General features: G+C 32.9%; 1 protein-coding gene across 2 annotated transcripts; it reads right to left on the minus strand.

Moving 5' to 3' along the window:
* Positions 1-1,778: 1,778 nt before the first annotated feature.
* On the minus strand, positions 1,779-18,987 carry LOC123671561 (protein obstructor-E). 2 transcript variants are annotated; one of them, XM_045605472.1, is made up of 5 exons: positions 18,830-18,987; positions 7,601-7,810; positions 7,297-7,485; positions 5,716-5,926; positions 1,779-2,076 (listed from the first exon to the last, which is right to left on the minus strand). In XM_045605472.1, exons 1-5 carry the CDS (start codon positions 18,876-18,878, stop codon positions 2,022-2,024), a joined length of 714 nt encoding a protein of 237 aa, XP_045461428.1. In that variant the 5' UTR covers positions 18,879-18,987; the 3' UTR covers positions 1,779-2,021. The 2 variants fall into 2 exon arrangements, with proteins under 2 accessions (XP_045461428.1, XP_045461427.1); XM_045605471.1 differs by lacking the exon at positions 1,779-2,076 and adding an exon at positions 2,948-3,484.
* Between the last annotated feature and the right edge of the window lie 722 nt (positions 18,988-19,709).

The raw sequence follows: 19,709 nt of genomic DNA on the forward strand, positions 1-19,709 counted from the left end.
GTGTAGAGCAGGTAATCATTTTGCTTATAGGTCTTTAAATTTTGATGATTCAAAATTCTACATAACAATAACTTGTTAGAGATTCGAAATTTTCAAGGTCCTTATATGTTGGTAATTGGCTCGAGACAGACTCGCCAAAAATGCTCAAAATTTTGTAGTCACAATTGGCAAAACTAAAGCATTTTCTCTGTTGGAAATATTTGAGCTGTTGGAACAAGTTAGTGGTTTGAAGAATCGAAACCGTGTACATCGCTCAAAAATATTGCTGCTGTAGCCCGGAGTGTTGATGGAAACCCAGGTTCGTCGATCTTGGAAATTAGGCTATTTTATATTTTCAACAAGACGGCGTTACGTGCCAGACAAGCAACGAAACAATCGCAATTTTGCAAGAAAATTTATTTTTCGAAGAGGTAATCACAAGTGGCAACCATGATCTTGTGATTTAACAAGACTTTTTTATTTGGGGTTACGTGAAAGATAAGGTGAATGCAAATACTCCACGTTAGATTCAAGACCTCAAAGATAGAATTCTTGAAGTTATTGAGAATATACAGTCGCAAATGTGCGAATTGGTCATGGTAAATTTCATTAAAATAATACAGTGCTGCAACTAGAGAGGAGTGATACCGTGATTTCTAGATCACGTTGTGAAACGTGAACGTTACTTTATGATAACAGTGGAATCAAAGCGTGACGTGATCACTGTTTAGGTTGCTTGTTATTAATATTTGTATGAATCACCCAAACCTTAGTTCGTTTATCTTTGCAACTCGAATTGGTCACTCTTATCATTCAAAGCAAAGCAAAATTAATGAAAAATTATTATGAAAACATCAATTTTTCTTACATTTTCAACTCTTTTCCTTATTTCAGATTTAGTTAGGAACGTAACAGAAGGATATCGATTTTTCAAATGTTTCCTCAAATTTGAAGAGGTGGTTTTGAAAGATAATTTCAACTTGCATAATTTACATCAACTTTTGTGAAGAAAGCCCAAAGATTGCTGGTCTTTCGCCTATTATTATTATGTCTCTGACGTGTTTTCGTTTACTTTTTATAATACAGAGTACCATTTATTGCTTCGGTCGACAACTTCAATATAGAAAGAATTTCTTTGGGGTTGTTTATCAAAGATAAGCATAAACTTAGAATTTTATTGCCACCACCAATTATGAAGTAATTCAGTAGTTATTATTTGTTTGTAGCAAGTATTTATTGTTCAACTAGTCTTACAAAAATACTTCCTAAAGCAGGCGAAGTTGCCTACGATGCTGGGATTGTCATAAAAATATGCAATTATGTTAATCGAAAAAGGTTCCGAAGCAATAAAAACATCAGGCTGCCTTCATAATTTACGATTGCAACGGACGATGATATGCCCTGAAAAGATCTGTGAAATGTTCAAACTGTGATCCCGTCACGCTCTGTATTCGTTTTTCGGAACCGTGACTACCTGTGACATTCTGATATCAGTGATTAAATCACAGTTCGTGAAATATCGCTCTTCTCTAGCTGCAACTGTAGCTTTGTCGACTAATTAGTTGATATTCTCTTCAATTGTTAATGTCATACCTTCCTCTTCACAATGAAATGAACATACATTGATTTCTCTTAATTTAATCTTTTTTAATATCAAAATAAAACCACCTATTGGAAAACACAATATGAATTTCGATATCTCGGAAATCTACCTTATTGAAATTTTTTGTCTGTAATTATCATTTATTGAAATTTTTTGAAACCCTTTAGCCATTTAAAAATTATTGAAAAGTCATAGATTAAATTAAAGTTTTATTTCAAATTTGTACATAACTAACATTCATAGTAAAAGCTATCTATATTACAACGTACATTATCTACTTATTTTTATAAAACAACAAATACAAATTTAACATTCTTCAACTTGGTTCTTACAGTAAAAACATTGTCCTCTCTGAAATAAATAATACACTGCAAAACACCAAAAGGCATCATCCACATCTCTCTGGAGATGACTAGGTCTAGGTTTTGTGAACGAAGTTTTAGTATCCCAACTTCTTGAGAGCCTTTAGATCAACATCTTTGTAGTAATCTTCGCTGTAAACGATCAGCCAAAAAATCAGTTTTAGATGCATACAAAATTATAATTAATGTGTGATGAACTAACTTAATTTTGGGAATTTATTAGGTCAAATGAACCTGATCAACAATATAAAATGAAACAATGCAAATATTCAAACAATTAATTCACTATTTCCTATATATCGCAACTCAAAAAATCTATTTGAAATTAAATACTAATAATTAAATCAATATCTTTTCAAAAACATTTATTCTGACTACAATATCGTAATTTTCATGGAAATAATAAATCTTTATGTAATATTTGTAATGTTTTCATTGCAAATACAGAACAAAAAAGTACTTACTTTTTACTGAGGAGTTCTTATTTTTTAGATAATATTTTGAAATGTTATTGAAGTCTTTAAGTAATTTTGATCAATATGATGCATGTTGATTTTACAACTACTCAAAATAAGACTTTCAAGATTTGATTTAATATCCTTTCTTCAAGGTTCATCTGAATCCCAAAAATATATGCAGATATAAAATAATGATATATTTGAATGATATTTTCTGAAGAATGAATGTTAGGTTTTCTGTTATTTTTTTTCTCATCACCAGGTTCATGTTTTTATCGATTTATTTCTATTTTAGTTCAGTTTTTCATGTAGAATTATGAAACCACTGTAGAAAGGAAAAGAAAATTATATACCTTGATAGATTTCATTCAACCACTGAAAGAAAATTCTTTTTAAGTGCTGAAAGTTCCCAAACTTAGTAAATTAGACCAATGTAGTCATTAGAGAGGTGCATTTTGATTAGTATTCACCAAATAAGTATCAATGAACCCATAGCCAAAAAATTGACGATGAGGAAGAATGAACCATGAAAATGAAAGACAAAATGATACATTTCAGTTTATTAAAAAAAAATGACAATGTCGTCTTCACAAAAACGTTCTCATCGGTATAAAATTATATAGGTAACGAAATTTAAAACTAAAACCTACAAAGGTAAATCAATAAATATGTGAGAAGTCTTTTGTTCAACTTAACGGAGATAGCACTTATAACTCTTGAGGAACTTTTTTGGAAACCAAATTCACTGAAATGTAATGTTTGGACGAAGTATGAGAGAGATCATACATACAAAATTTAACAAATGCAAACTATTTTTGGTAGTGATCATTTTGAATGTTGGGGTTTCTCTGTCTGCTTAGCAGCTTGGTAATTCAAGATGTTTCTATTAAACCTAAAAATTGATTATCTATTCTCTATCGGCTGGTTCTGGTGCATTCCTAGAGACTGCTGGTCTTGGTTGTTTTGTTTTAGGTGCTGAACCAGCTGAGTTTGTTGCTCTTTGAGAACCGCTGCTATTTAAACCAGTCAAGAGCTCGCTCTTGCGAATGGTTTTAAGGTCCAAGTCGCCGTAGTAGTCTTCACTGTAAAGCCGAAGGAAGATGTTGTTGAACTTTTTTTTTAATTGACTAGATACAAAGATTTCTTCGAATTCTCCATTCAGTGGAGAATGAGAATTATACCGCACTATACAAACAATAATGAGAGTCTACTCTTTGAGATATCGTTGAGTAAGTAAATGTTACCGATATGTATTATACTAAGTCACAGAAAAAAGAACACCCAGTAATAATGGATTTATTACTAATCAATTTTTTGTGTACTTGTCTTTCAAAGTTGAATTAGTAATCAAAATCAAAGAGTTCCCAGACGTGTTTCTTAGTACCTACATAACATAATTTTTTACATTTATTCAGCAGTTGGGTTTTGCTGAAATTTTTAACAAACACCAAGCTAATCCTATATGACATTGTATACAAAACATTTATGTAATAAATTCATTATTACTTATTAGCTGTTCTTTTTTGCTATCACTATAATTATTTTGTGTTTTATTGACTAATTCTGGATTCTTATTTGACATAGTATGTATTGAAAGACATAACTCTCATTACTTTTTGTTCAGTGTTGCAAGAAGATGAACATTTGAAGCTGCAAGCTTGAAAAGTTAGAAAAGTCAATAGAAACATAAGTAGGCATTTCTTTTTCAACTTTTATGTTTTTACTAATGCGGAAAAAGTAATATTCTATAGTAAAACAATCGGGATAGACTTTTTTCCACGCAAGTTATCAACTTTATTATTTTTTTTTGTGGTAGATTTTTTTTGGATTCGTTCTTCACGTTTTTTTTTCTGTAGGACGTTAAACAGTTTGATGAAGATATTCACAAAATATATGTAAAAGATGAAAAGAGAAGAGAAAGTTAAAAATCATGCTCATGCAAACTCAGAGAAGTGTTAGTTCATAATTCCGAAAAATTGTTGGTATATACAATAGAAGAATTAAATATATTCGGTGCCAGAGCTAGACAGCACTACAGTACTCGAGTAAATAGAGTACTTGAAGTATTCTATAAATTACAAAGAGTGCATTGTTAAGTATATTTACAGTATAAACTAAAATTTTCCAATTTATATTTTGATATGCATTTTTTTGTTTTTTATGGTGAAAGGTTCTGTTTACTAACGGGTGTTTTTTTTTCGAGGTATATAACTTTAAGTTGGCATTACTGTTCAGGATGGCGACCGATTTAACAGCTGTCAAGTGATTTATTCTCAGTTTGGTTTGGCAATTCGTCATGAATAGACTCACGCCTAAACAACGCTTGCAAATAGTGCAAAATGAGATTGCCGTTGTTCCCGATTTTCATAAGCGAATTTTGTTTAGCGATGAAGCGCACTTCTGGTTGAATGGCTACGTCAACAAACAAAACTGCCATATTTGGAGTGAAGCTAATCCTCAAGTGTAAGTCGAAACACCGTTACATCCAGAAAAACTGACTGTTTGGTGCTCTTTATGGGCTGGTGGAATAATTGGTCCGTACTTCTTCAAAAACGATGATGGCCAGAACGTTACAGTCAATGGTGATCGGTATAGAGCCATGATTACTAACTTTTTCATTCCTGAATTGAACAACCATGATGTCCAGGAGCTGTGGTTCCAACAAGACAGCGCAACATGTCACACAGCTCGTGCCACAATCGATTTATTGAAAGAAACGTTTGGTGACCGCCTAATTTCACGTTTTGGACCTGTGAATTGGCCTCCAAGATCTTGTTATTTAACACCTCTAGACTACTTTCTGTGGGGCTATGTAAAGTCATTGGTCTATGCGGATAAGCCACAAACCCTTGACCATTTGGAAGACAACATTCGCCGTGTTATTGCCGATATACGGCCACAAATGTTGGAAAAAGTCTTCGAAAATTGGACGTCCAGATTGGACTACATCCGAGCCAGCCGTGGCGGTCATATGTCAGAAATCATATTTAAAATGTAATGCCACAAGATTATCTTGCGGATAAATAAAATTCATGTTAATCGAATAATCTATCGTTGTTTTATTGCAATTTAAAGTTTTATAGCTTCAAAAAAAAACACCCTTTATTATTATAGTGAAGTACAAATTTTGTACAGTGCATGATTAGTGTGTTTGTGGAATTGAATTTATACTGTAGTACTCTGCTGCCTAACTCTGTTCAGCTCTGTACAAGGAAAGACCAAGAAATAAGAGTTATCATTCCAATAAAAGAATTAAAATTGTTGGTAGAGATATGAGAAGATAAAAGTAATAGATCTTTTCGTTGAAACTTACCATCCAGGTACATCTTCTGGATCTTCACAGTTACCAGTACCATCGGAATCTCCAATTTTGAATACTGTGCCAATTGGGCATCCGTACTCACGGGCTTGTCCTTCCAAACAGATGTAGTATTTACGACAGTCGTCTGGGTGTGCATGTCTTGAGAAGATTCCTGAGCTGGATCCTTCAGCAGCAGCTGAGCAGGAGAAACCTCCGGCAACTTCTAAAGAGTAAATTTTGAATATGAGTATTATTTCGATAGAAAACTTATAATAGTGAAACTGGAAAAATCTGAGCTGTTGAGACAAATTAGTAATGTGAAGAATTGAAACCGTGTGCGTCGTTCAAGGCCAACTAAGAATATTGCTGCTGTAGTCCGTAGTATTGGCGAAAACTAAGGTTTGTCGATCTTGAAAATTAGGTATCCCACAAGCGACATTACACATTTTGCAAAAAGAATTAGGCCTTAAGGCTCTTAAAGTTCAGTTACACAAGAACTCAAGCCGTTCGATCACCAGCAACATCGTATCTTAGCTGATTGGGTCCTGACCATGTTATTTCTCGAATAGTTGATCACAATCGGCCTCCGAGATTTCGTGATTTAATACCATCAAATTTTTTTCTTTTGGGCCACGTAAAAGATGAGGTCTTTATATGCCAATGCTCTATAATCTATTCAAAACCTTCAATATGGAAATAGTGTTGCATGGCGGCCATAACAAAATGAAACATCTTATGGTTGAGGCTATTATTGAGATTTGCTGATACAAAAAAAAACAAAACCAAAATTGTTTATAATCTTCTTAGAGAGCAAAAATTATTTTATCCCTGATGTAACCACAAATTTTCCAGAATCAAAAATATAGATTCCTCTTTAAAATTAAAATTTCTTCGCTGTAGGAGTGTGAAAAAGTCTCGGTATTGTTCAGCAACGCCCACAATTGCTCATCGGTTTTAACTTCTTAAATAATAGCTCTTTCGTAAGATCAAAAGCGTAGGCTCAGAACAATCCTTCGAATATGCATGACATAGGTGAAGTTTCTAACTTGAAATGGCAATTGGAAAACCTACACTTAAAGAAACGCTATGCAATTCTAAACAGATAGCTGAAGAAATTAATGTCCATTATTGTGACAATCCTTATTTTCCTAGAGCCAGTTTGTCGTAGGTCCATCTTGTTGGATTCCGTCAAAATATTTTTCGCAAGAAAAAATAGGAATGGGCTGAAAGTTGTCAGGTAGAAGAGTAACAGAAAAATCAAATTGAGGTTAACTAACGCTCTGTTATTCTTCTGAAAAGTGCAGTTTATCAGGAATAGTCCATCTGATTTCGCCTTTTTCTTTATCAAAAAAAAAATAACATTTTTCTACGAACTCTTTCTACACATTCTATGACTGACAAATTTTCATTTTTCTATGAGTAAAGACCACATATTTTTCTATGACTGTATGAGACGTCATTTTGACACGTTACCTCAAAATTGCAGACCATAGATATCAAACAATCATTTGAAGGAGATGTCAGTGTAACATCTAACATAGAGTACCTGCGTGTTCTTAAAATTCAGAAAATAGTCGTTCAGTAGTGACTTACCTTCGTTTTTACATTCTGGTACTTGATCGGCCCACATACAAACTCTAGCCTCACGATCGTAGGCTAGTCCAGGAGAACATTGATAACGAGAAGCTTCTCCATTCCAACAATTCCAGAAGACGTCACATTTGACAGGGTCGGCGAATATTCCATAGAGACGTTCACAGTGACCAGCTGAGATTGGTGGTTCTATGGGAAGAAGAAAAACATAGAAAATAATATTCGAAATTTCGAAAGAAATCAAACTGCAATTTATATTGTTTGGAGTTTGCGGAAAAAAATTCTCTTTCGGGTTCTAACTTACCCAATTGTGTCCTATCCCCACAATCTACGTTGTGGATGTAGTCGCAGTTTTCTGTGAGATATTTTGAGTCGCTGGCATCGAAAGCCAAACCATTTCCACAAGTCTTCAATTCTGCAACGTTATTGTCGCATTTCCAATATTTATCACAGGATGTGTGGTGGGGGTAGAAGCCAAAATCGTCAGGACATTTGAAATTTTCTTGTGCGTGTGCTGAAATAAAGAAAAAACGTTGAATTTTCCTACAAAATTCTGAAAGATGATAATACTGATTTTTGATAGGTAAGAGAAAAATAACTAATTTTTTTTTAAATTGCAGAGAAAAACGTTGATTTGATAATGGATTTTGAAACTTGACACTTTCCTTCGAGCACCAAAACTTTCAAGAATTAGTTTCTCCTTCCTTCAAAAAATCAGTCATTTTTTCCTAAATTGATGAAAGCAAGAGGCTGGTTCAATTCAATTCAAAATAAATTTTTAGTCTTGAGTTAACACTCATTAATGAAACGAAAAGAAATGCACTATCGAAAATCGCCATGACGAGGAAATAAGAGAGGCCAAAAATGCAATACGATAAAGAATTGCGTGATCGAAAACCAGAAAATCAACTTGATCGTACCTTTCTTAGCAAATACCTTCTATGTAACCAATAAAGACAGGCGTGGTACACACATTTGCATGGTTTCTGGGTGAAAGACCCATAACTGGGACACTTTTCAGTCTCCGCCAATAAAAACTGACCCAAAGAGAAGCACTTTCGTCCACACTCCAGGATCGTATTTGATAATAAATCAACAGAGCTGAATCTACTTCACCCACAAACCATATTTCTTATTTACATTTGGTATATAGAACTTTTTTGCTTAAAATGATGTGATCTATCACCCGTTTCAGTTTGCCGGAAACAAATCAGAACACCCTGTAGATAATTTAACATTTACAGTAAATATAGGTGAGATATGATGATTTGATCTTCCCCAAGCTTCAGTTCTTGGGCCGATAAAATTAATTTTCAATTGATAATAAAGCTCACTTTGCAAACAATGAATGTTGTACGTTGAAGGTAATTCAAAAATTGAAAAATAATTATGACCAGGAAAAAGTAATCTCTTGTTCAAAAAAAGGAAAATGAGACGATATAATTTGCTTAATGCTGAGATTTTTTTAAAGTTGAAATATCTATAGATGTATCTACTTAATTATTAGAAGATTCAGCGTTGTTGCAGTCACATTACGTGTATATATAATTTAAATTTTTTTGTAGAACACACAGTTTCGGAAATATTCGACTTTGAAATTTAGGAAACAAATCAGTAAAAATTGAATCTCTATACTAAAATAGTTATATCTCCTGAAATATTCGTCACAGAGCCCGTTTTTTGAAGATCGAGCTCTGATCTACAACTCTATGAGTTTTCGAGGCCGTATTTTGCGTCCAGGAGAAATGGCAGCGTCGAGAAAATTATCAACTTTTTTTTTTGAAAATTTCAGTTTATAACCACCTAGAATTTCTGAAATAATGGACTCATTTCCAGAACGTAAGCATTTTCGAGATCCACGTAGTAGAATCAATCGATGTAAGAGTACAAAATTTCCGTGGGGAGTCTTTAAATTTTTTCGAATTCTTTAAGGGTTAGGTAAGGAAAATTTTCAAAAATTTTTCGATATAAAAATTTTCGGGTGAGTTCCAATTTCGGGTAAATCGTTTAAAATTGTGAGTTATTCAAAAATTAAAAAAAATATGAATAGAAAAAAAAGCAATCTTGTCTTGTTCAAAAAAAAAAAAAAAAACCTAAATATCTTCGAATATAAATTACTATATTAATTATCGGAAATTTCAGCGTTGGTGCGGCCCTGTACATCAAGTGTCATAACCCGTTAAACAAATAACTTTTTCTCTCGGTTATATGCGTTAAAAGCTCACACTTTCCATTTCAGCGATTTTAATAAGTGAATGAATCTGACTCTTGGAAGCTGTGTTGCAATTTGAAGATAGCTGCCGGTGAATACCAAAAAAATGAAGACATTTCTCAACGATTATATCATCGTATCGATTGAATTTTATCTGCCTCAGGTATCGTCTGTATATTCTGTTCTTGAAGGAGAACTACAATTCCTGACCAAGGATTGAGTCTTCTTTACATTGATTTTTTCTTCCAATATTTGAATATTAGATACGCCAAAAAATAAAAATCGATAAGATTTGAATCTGGCAATCGTGGTGGCGATAGATAGGACCACCCCTTCAATGCAATTACAGGATTGATGTAGGTGATTTCGTTGAAGAATTTTTCTTAGATTTTATTATAAATTTTTCAAAACCACACAATTTTGAAGATTGTAACGGGTATTTTTTTCGAGGTATATAACTTTGAGTTGGCATTACTGTTCAAGATGGCGACCGATTTAACAGCTGTCAAGTGATTTATTCTCAGTTTGGATTGGCAATTCATCATGAATAGACTCACGCCTGAACAACGCTTGCAAATAGTGCAATTTTATTTCGAAAATAATGGTTCTGTGCGGAATACGTATCGCGCACTACGTCCATTTTATTTTGTTTAGCGATGAAGCGCACGGACTACATCCGAGCCAGCCGTGGCGGTCATATGCCAGAATAGTATATTCTAAAACAAGTTGCAGAATGGGCTTCCATTCCAACACGAATGCGAAATTCGAAAACGAGCGACGAAGGAGCGAGTTTTGGAACGCATGAGTGTTGGAATTGCCTTCTGCAACGAGTATTAGACGATATTTTCTCTATTTCAGTCGAGTTTTGCGAAATATTGTCGAAATTCAATGAAAAATTCAGATTATATATCCTAGTGACTTTTGTATTGTATCTTGGCTGTTGGTGTGACTTTTACGAAAATTGACAGATTACGGAATTTGAATATGAATCGTATGTTTCGAATTTAGACATAATTTACAATTACACATTAAATTCGTGAATTATGTCTGACGAAATCGATTTAACACTACCAGAATTATGAGAATTTGCGAATATGTAGCAAATCATTTCTCTATACCCCCAAATTATATTATATTGACAATTATTGACGTTTGTTGAAATTTGATAGGATTGGAAGTCAGCATAGACAACCACAAAACGAAAAATATATCTGAAAACGATGCTGTAATGAGTTCATTACAGCACTGTTTTTTAGAACTGTAATGAACTCATTACGATACAGAAATAGAGAAATCATATTTAAAATGTAATGCCACAAGATTATCTTGCGGATAAATAAAATTCATGTCAATCGAATAATCCATCGTTGTTTTATTGCAATTTAAAGTTCTATAGCTCTAAAATAAACACCCTTTATTTTCAAATTTATTGACAAAATGGAATACTCATAATCGAACGGATAAGTTTGATTATCTCTTGGAAGAAAACGATCCCTTAAAAATTCTTCGAGTAAAAAGTTGATAAGAGAAGAAAATCAGCAAAATTCTTTGAGTCCTGATCTTATAACTACATATTATCGAGACAAGGACACTTGGTAGTTGACCATGCTTTAAGGAAATAGCAATAGGTCACAATAGCAACATATCGTATGTGAAATAATATCTCTTCAATTCCAGAGAAAATGATTCATCAGAAAAACCAGTTAGATATTTCGAAAAATTTCAGGCCCGTACTCAAAAAACTTGAATAACTTGTAAGGTGAAAAATAACATTCAGTGTATAAGATGAACAGATGAAAATCTTCGAGTAGAAATTCGTAAAAAGTGAAAAATATCAAGAACACTGTTTGCAGTATGGCGCAAAATTCTGTACGTTATAAAACATAAAAACTTATTTTAATGACACATAAGGCAAAATATTTAGGATTCAAATTTTGAAAAATTCGTGTAGAAATTGACTTCGCCAAGTATAGGGTGTTTTTTTTCGAGGTATATAACTTTAAGTTGGCATTACTATTCAAGATGGCGACCGATTTAACAGCTGTCAAGTGATTTATTCTCAGTTTGATTTGGCAATTCATCATTAATAGACTCACGCCTGAACAACGCTTGCAAATAGTGCAATTTGGCCCAAAATGAGATTGCCGTTGTTCCCGATTTTTATAAGCGAATTGTGTTTAGCGATGGAGCGCACTTCTGGTGGAATGGCTACGTCAACAAACAAAACTGCCGCATTTGGAGTGAAGCTTATCCTCAAGTGTATGTCGAAACACCGTTACATCCAGAAAAACTGACTGTTTGGTGCGCTTAATGGGCTGGTGGAATCATTGATCAGTACTTCTTCAAAAACGATGATGGCCAGAACGTTACAGTCAATGGTGATTGGTATAAAGGCATGATTACTAACTTTTTCATTCCTGAATTGAACAACCATGATGTCCAGGAGCTGTGGTTCCAACAAGACGGCGCAACATGTCACACAGCTCGTGCCACAATCGATTTATTTAAAGATACGTTTGGTGACCGCCTAATTTCTCGTTTTGGACCTGAGAATTGGCCTCCAAGATCTTGTGATTTAACACCGCTAGACTACTTTCTGTGGGGCTATGTAAAGTCATTGGTCTATGCGGATAAGCCACAAACCCTTGACCATTTGGAAGACAACATTCGCCGTGTTATTGCCGATATACGGCCACAAGTGTTGGAAAAAGTCATCGAAAATTGGACGTCCAGATTGGACCACATCCGAGCCAGCCGAATAATCCATCGTTGTTTTATTGCAATTTAAAGTTCTATAGCTTTAAAAAAAACACCCTTTATATAGAATAATTTTCGAGGTTAAGGAATTAATAATAAATAGAAAAGTTATGGTGTTTTTTACCTAACACGAAATTTGAATGTTTTTAAATATCAGCAAAATATTTTTCATATAATCGAAATATAGTAAGTAGACCATAATTTCACAATTTTTTCTAAACTAACCCTATCTATATCTAATTGATAATTAATAATTTTCATGCAGTTTGAGGTCCTATATCTCCCTCACCGAAAACTTTCTTGCAAACCTTACATTCCAAAGAGATGCCACTTTCTACCAAATGGAAATCATATCAATCTCGATGTTTTCTGTTAATATGTATAATTTCTTGACTGTTCCAGTCCAGTTACACTAGAATATTTCTCTCACATTTACTCCAGTTCTTATTATTTATTCATTATCATGAAAACCAATGTGTTTTCAAGGTGAAATTGTCGGCCTAATGAATGCCAAGTACGTGAATCGAAGCTTTCATGTTATCCTTTCAAAAATCGAGAATAATTTCCTGCATTCCTTAGAGATAGTTCAATAGCTATTAATAAATTTGTTGCGGTTAACCGCTCATGAAGGTATTGTTCCTGCTTTTCTATAATTTTTTTTACTATTTCGATTGAGTATTGATTTTCTATTTTTGATTGATTGTTTTTGCATATCGTTAAATCTACCAACATTGTGACAGAGGCCCTAACTTTGTGAGATAAATCTATATAGTAAGAAGTATTAATATTAAGACGTGTCTTCTGTGTGGTATTATTGCAGATATTGTGCATATCATCTGACTTATTTTTATGTTACTGTTGTTCATATGAAAAATTTGGTAAGTGTGAAAGAGGTTTTATTTTGAATAGCCAGCTATCCGGGCAGCTGTCAAGCCATTATTAAAAATGGAACGATACTCCCTTCAACAACGCATTAAAATTGTTCATTCTCATAGGAAAATTTCTTTTAAAATTGTCAATGAAGAGAAGACGCATCATCATTCATTAAAAAAATCTATAAATTTCAATTGAAACACGCGAAACTTGAGAATAATACGCTGAGAACTCGAAATATTCCATACAGAATCTAAAGATCTGCTGTTGAATCAGATGAGAATGAAGTTTCCCAATGGAGATGCTATCAAGCAATTGAAACAAATCAATGCGATTACTCGCTTGAGTAGCACCTTGTAGAAAGTGATGAAATGGATACGCATCAAGAACTCAATATGAAATTGCAATCTGTTCTTATAAACCTGTGAATAAGTTGGCACCTGAACTATTCTGATAACTGGACAATTTTGTTTTCTCAATAAAACTTGAAATTCAAACGCTTATTATCCCAACTCGTTTAGAATTTTTTGAAATTACATTATATTACAGTTTTGTCGTATCTGCTATCGATTTCGAGAAAAAAATTTCAATCTTTCTAGTAATCCTCAGGCAAATCCAAATTATTTTGAAGATCCAGCTAGTAAGTAGTAATAATGAATTAATTATAAATTTTGGAACTTATTTGCCCACTCTGTAGCGAAGATTAATAAAGATTTAATAAACTGATGTAAGCATAACTAAAAAGTACGAAACACTAGAAACACCCTGTATCTCGAAAACAAAGCGTTTGCGGGCTCATATTAATGGGACTTTTTATTCCTAAAATTATCCAAGGAATCTCTAATTTTCCTCCGTAACTCTAATTTAGGTACACATACACTGCGCAAAAAAATTAACGCACATTATGGAAATCTTAAATTTATTCTACAACTGAAGGTGTTCTCAATGATAATTATTTTTATCAGAATTGTGCATGCATATGTTATCCACTTTCAACGTTTTTCTTCAATACAGATGTTTTTTCCCAGCACTAATAAAAAAAGATGAGATTATCAGATTTTGAATGTATTGGCTCCATTCTGAAATCAGTTGTTCTTGATCAATTCTAGTGATCAATAGTTTTTATTTCGTTTGATTTTCTACACTTGATCGCTATGCAACGCGAAACACGCAATTTGACCCAAGAGGAATGTGCTCAAGCGGTAGTTTTGCGAGAAGAAGGGTGGACATACACAAGAATTGCAGAAATGTTTGAAGTTTCCCATACAAGTGTGTCCAGAATGTTGAAGCGATTCAGGGAGCCAGGTATGAATGTCCGAAGACCAAGACAGGGTAGACCACTGGTAACAACTGCCATTCAAGAACGTTACTTGAGAGTTTCTTCGTTGAGACAACGGTTTGCAACCGCTCACCTCCTTCAAAATCAGCTTGAGCAAACTCATGGGGTGCAAATTAGCCCTCAGACAATAAGAAATCGCCTCAGAGAATATGATTTAAGGCCTCGTGTCGCGGCAAGAGGCCCAGCTCTTACCCCAGCCCATCGAAGGGCGCGTTTGGATTATGCGAGAGATCATATCCATTGGGAAGAGGCTGATTGGAAAAGAGTTCTCTTCACAGATGAGTCTAGATTCTGCCTCTACAATTGTGATCGACGTTCCCTTGTATACAGACGTCCACATGAAAGATATGCTCAGTGCAATTTCCTGACCCCATCGTGCGCGCATCGTTCAGGAGTACTTTGAAGAGGTTGAAGTCTCTCGAATGGAATGGCCAGCAAGAAGTCCAGATCTCAATCCAATTGAGCAGGTTTGGGACAACCTGAGAAGCTGAGAAGTTCAGAAAATCATCCAGCTACTCTTAATGACTTAGGAATCCAACTCAGAGAAATCTGGGAAGGATTAGATCAGAACATTTTAAGACCACTCATTTTGAGTATGAACCGTCGTTGTCGAGCTGTAATTAACGCAAAGGTGGAAATACCGAGTATTAAATCACTTATCAGCATTCCAGTATCTTGAAAATTGTTTATTTCTCTTCTTTCACATAAGATTCGGTGAAATCCTGAATTTTTCTTCCATTTAATGTTGCTTGTTTCGTTCAAAACCTTTCCGAGAGAACATAAAAAATAAGTTATAAAGTCAATGTAGAGTTAACTTTCATTAAAATTGAGATTTTCAGAATGTGCGTTAATTTTTTTGCGCAGTGTATAAGTAAACGTTGTCGTCGAAAAATTTTTTTCGATTACCCCCCAAGAAAAAAAAAGATCTACGCCTTTGAAAAAATAATCAAAAGCTTCATTTTCACACGATAAATCAATTAAGTGCCTATCTATGATAATCTGTAAACTTCAGACAATAAAAAAGTCGGTGGCCACCAAGTTCTCCGGATTTAACACAGATTAAAAAAAATTGTGCTATCCCGGATTCTTCTTTAAAATAACTTAATATACCAATAATAACACCAATATGTGACAGATAAACCCGTGCTGTCTCAACCACCTGACATTCCCAACGAAATTAATTATTTAACAGACATATTATATAATAATTCACGACTTAATCGCATAATCGATTGTTAAATTCACATATGCCTCACTTTCTCCTAAGGCTCGGCTTGTGCCGCAATGTTGGTAACACCGGTCTCAAATTTCACAAGTTGTCCAATTCGACGCCGACTTGATTTAGAATATTAATGATTCAAATCGTTTCGACAACTTAAAATAGCAGCTTTTTTAAAATGTGGAGCTGTCTTAAAAAAAAATAAAAACGAGAGTTTGAATACCAGGCCGGTTCTTCTTCATAAGGTCAAGGTAGGGACCTTTATAAAAAGGAGAATGGATCCTTTACCCTTTCAAAAGGATGACTTGGAGATCTTCGACTGCAAGGTTAAACATTTAATAACCAACTAAAGAAGAGCAGCGATGAAAATTGTGAACTAATATACTCCACAATATAAATTCACTTTTTCGCCTTTTTTTTAGTCTAAAATTAAATGATTCCTAGTTATTTTATGCATTTCCACTTTTTTACATTTTATATTTTAAATAACTGTTATTGAAAATGTAAAATCTGTTACGAAGTGAAACAATTATTATTTATAGACTTAAAACGTGAAAATAGAATAACTATCATTCAATTTCAATTAAAATGAATTTCCAGCAAGTAAAGACCTGATGAATCCAATATATCTTTTGAAATGTTGTCATAATGTTCATAATTTCCAATTTGTTTTTTCATGTTAAAATTCCTTGAATAGAAATTCAAACCAAAGCATATCTGTGCCTAACTTCAAATGAGTGATTTTCCATTTTTTTTTCAATTTTGTATACTACACTTCCCAAAACATCAGAAAGAATTGCAAAAGGGTCAAGATTTTTTTCAGATGTCTATTAAGTTAGAACTAGCAAGCTAAAATTAGGCTTACAATAAGGACATCATCTACTATTATTAATTGGATCAATTGACAAAATCAGGAAATAGCTTGAAAGAAAGCTGTATCAATTTGAATATTAGTCGACCAAATTTAGAACATTGCAATTGAGAATAAAAGGTCGAAAAACATTTCTCACATACTTAAGAATTATTAACAAATTCCTTTCCTGATAAACAACTGAAGTAGAAAGTAGTTATGTAACTGATGGGAAATCTGTATCTATAACATTTTATGATGGAATAGTTTCACAAAAAAATAGGTTTGTCATTTTACTTTTTCTCGAAAAAAATCACTACTCATCGACAATCCCATTTTAATTATATAACACCTTCACCATTGTTTCATAAGGAACCAGCGAAATGTATAATCAGTTGGTAAACAACATTTAAATATTTATAAAATTCTATTGAAGAATAACAAACCGCAAAATCGAACTGAACATCAGTTATTGTCATAAATAATTAGAGCAGCAATTCTCTTCAATCTGCTAATTATGTAAATTCAGTGATTAGAATTGCTTCATAATCATTTTCTATGAAATTTCAAATTTATGGGATAAATTCATTCAAAAATGTTATTCGATCCTGTAACAATTCCACAATACCGTTATGTAACAATGGATTGTAATGAAGGATTGGAATTAACAATTAGTCATTTCAATTGCAATAACGGTAATAAACCACAATTTGCAAGGAAGGATGTCCTTTAAAGACACTCCTGTATAATCCTTGTAAGGACAACTGGTGAATTCGATACAGGAAGTGATAAATTTCGATATTCATGCCAACATCAAGTTACAATACAACTCATGAATATCTTCAAATATCAAGTGAAGGGAATTGTTGATTTTCAATTGATAGAGAACATCGTGGTTATTTTATTGTGGTTGATTTAAATGAATTATGTCGAGAAAACTTGAAAGTGAACATTTTGAACATCTTTCAGACGTTATATCAACAATTGGACATATGGTTGATGATCATTTCTTATTATTATTATGGCAACATTTGTTGGACTCATGCCCATAAATATATATCTGAGATAATGATGGATTGTTATAATGTGATATTTAATACTTGGAGAAATCGTGGTGCAAAAAATTAGCTCGGAGACATAAGCGTATCGATTTTGTTTTATGTGAATTTATGACACTCGACTAGTTTCAATTAACAGTATTATATCCTGTTAGAGTTTCTGTATCGAGGAAGAAATTTCAAATTCTTTCATTACAAATTCTTATAAATATATAAAAAGATTAAAATGGTGATATTGTTTTCATTTCCATAAGAATTATATATGATTTTATTGAAAAACCATGCACGGTTTATAATTTCATCATTTATCAACGTGTTCGAAAAAAAAACAAAAAAAGTTATCAAATTAAACCAAAATTTACCCGATTAAAATGAACGATGAAATTTTGCGATAAATTTTTTTGAATCAACTGAAAAAAACATTTTCATGATCATGCATCCTCAAGATTTTCGAAATAAATATTTTTAAATATGATGACTTAATTTTTGATCTAGATATCAAAGTTAATATAAAGGCTGATAAAATTTCTGGTAAACTCTGGACAAACGGATTTTTCATTTAATTTTTGGCTTCTGCATGAAGGGGGGAATTTCAAGGGAATATTTAATTTTTTAACACTGGTATATTATTGAATATATTAAATCAAAAAGATATATTAAAGGGGTAACAACTTCAGATATAATAAGACATGTAAAATTATAAAATAATTAAAATTTCTAACATTATAATGAAAGATAGAAATAAATTGAAAAAACTGAACTGAAAAACCGCATAAAATACTCAAGATTTAAATTGTGAATTGAAAGAAAAAGCTCTACAGCAGTAATCAATTTTTTCGTAAAAGCGCAAAATTTTAAATTATAGAAGAGTTAATATTTTCTGAAAAATTCGCGAAATATTTGATTTATCGATATTATTTCCATTCGTGAAAATTCTTCGACACTCTAATAAAAATAAAATCGTATTGAACAATGGAGGAAAATTGTAAAAAATGATTCAGTTTTGAAATAAATTTGTCATTTAAAAACTGCTCATTGCAAAAATAAAATCTTCCTGGACAACCTGAGATTCTGCAGAGAAATCCTATACCAAAAACTTAAAAATTCACTCTACAATTCGAGAACACTGAATTTCCTTCTGCAGAACCACAGATCATCACTATCGACACTAACACGCGATTTTGACACTTTTTGTTGATAAGTTTTTTTTTTCGTTTTTACGTACCAGAGAAGGTGAATGCACTAAGTACCAATATACACGCGTAGCTCCTCATCTTGGAATTGACACAGAAACAACAAACTACTGGTATATCTTGACTGACAACCTCTTACTTTATACCGTCCTTAAGTCCCCTCCTGTCTTAACACCACGCTATTTACTTTTTCCATACTTAAGTGCGTTTTGCATTTGGTATTCTATGGTGACGTGATTCTTTTAGGGAATTTCATCTGATTAAAACTTTTTTGGTGGGTTAGTTCTGGTAATTAGGCAGCTTTCAGACTCGATCGAACAACACCTCAGCTGTAACCCTTCATGAGGTTTTTGGAAACGATTTAAAATGTGCAAAATCGTTGAATATGAATTCAGAGCGAATTGATGACGAGCGCTCGAAAGCTCCGAACTTGTTCCAAAATTTCGAGCTGATAAAGTCATCAGCGCCATAGAAAATTCGAAGGGAATAGAGAACACCTAATATTTCAGTGAAAATAAATCAGACCGAGTTAAAGTTCTGCGTGTTTATAAAAAATAACAATTTCAAGCCTATAGGAAAAAATTTTGTGTTGAAAGCATGATCAGAACCATAAAAAGTTCTAGCAGAATATGAAAAAATCTAATAATAATTTTATATTCTTTATTAAAAATAACAAATTCAAGTTCTTGCAAAATTTTTTACTCATATAGGTACCTAGCGTCATCACAACAATAAAATTTCAGGAAGAATTCAAAGAAATATGGAAAAGAATTTTTAAATTTTAGTTCGATAAGATTATTGAGAAAATTAAATTCAGATACTGAGCCTATCAACAGAAATTTTGAATACTCTATAGCATATTCCGTTCCAAAGGGTGTTTTTTTTTAGAGCTATAGAACTTTATGCTTATTA

This window comes from Harmonia axyridis, chromosome 1 (genome assembly GCF_914767665.1).
Source record: "Harmonia axyridis chromosome 1, icHarAxyr1.1, whole genome shotgun sequence".
Classification (NCBI taxonomy): Eukaryota; Metazoa; Arthropoda; class Insecta; order Coleoptera; family Coccinellidae; genus Harmonia; species Harmonia axyridis.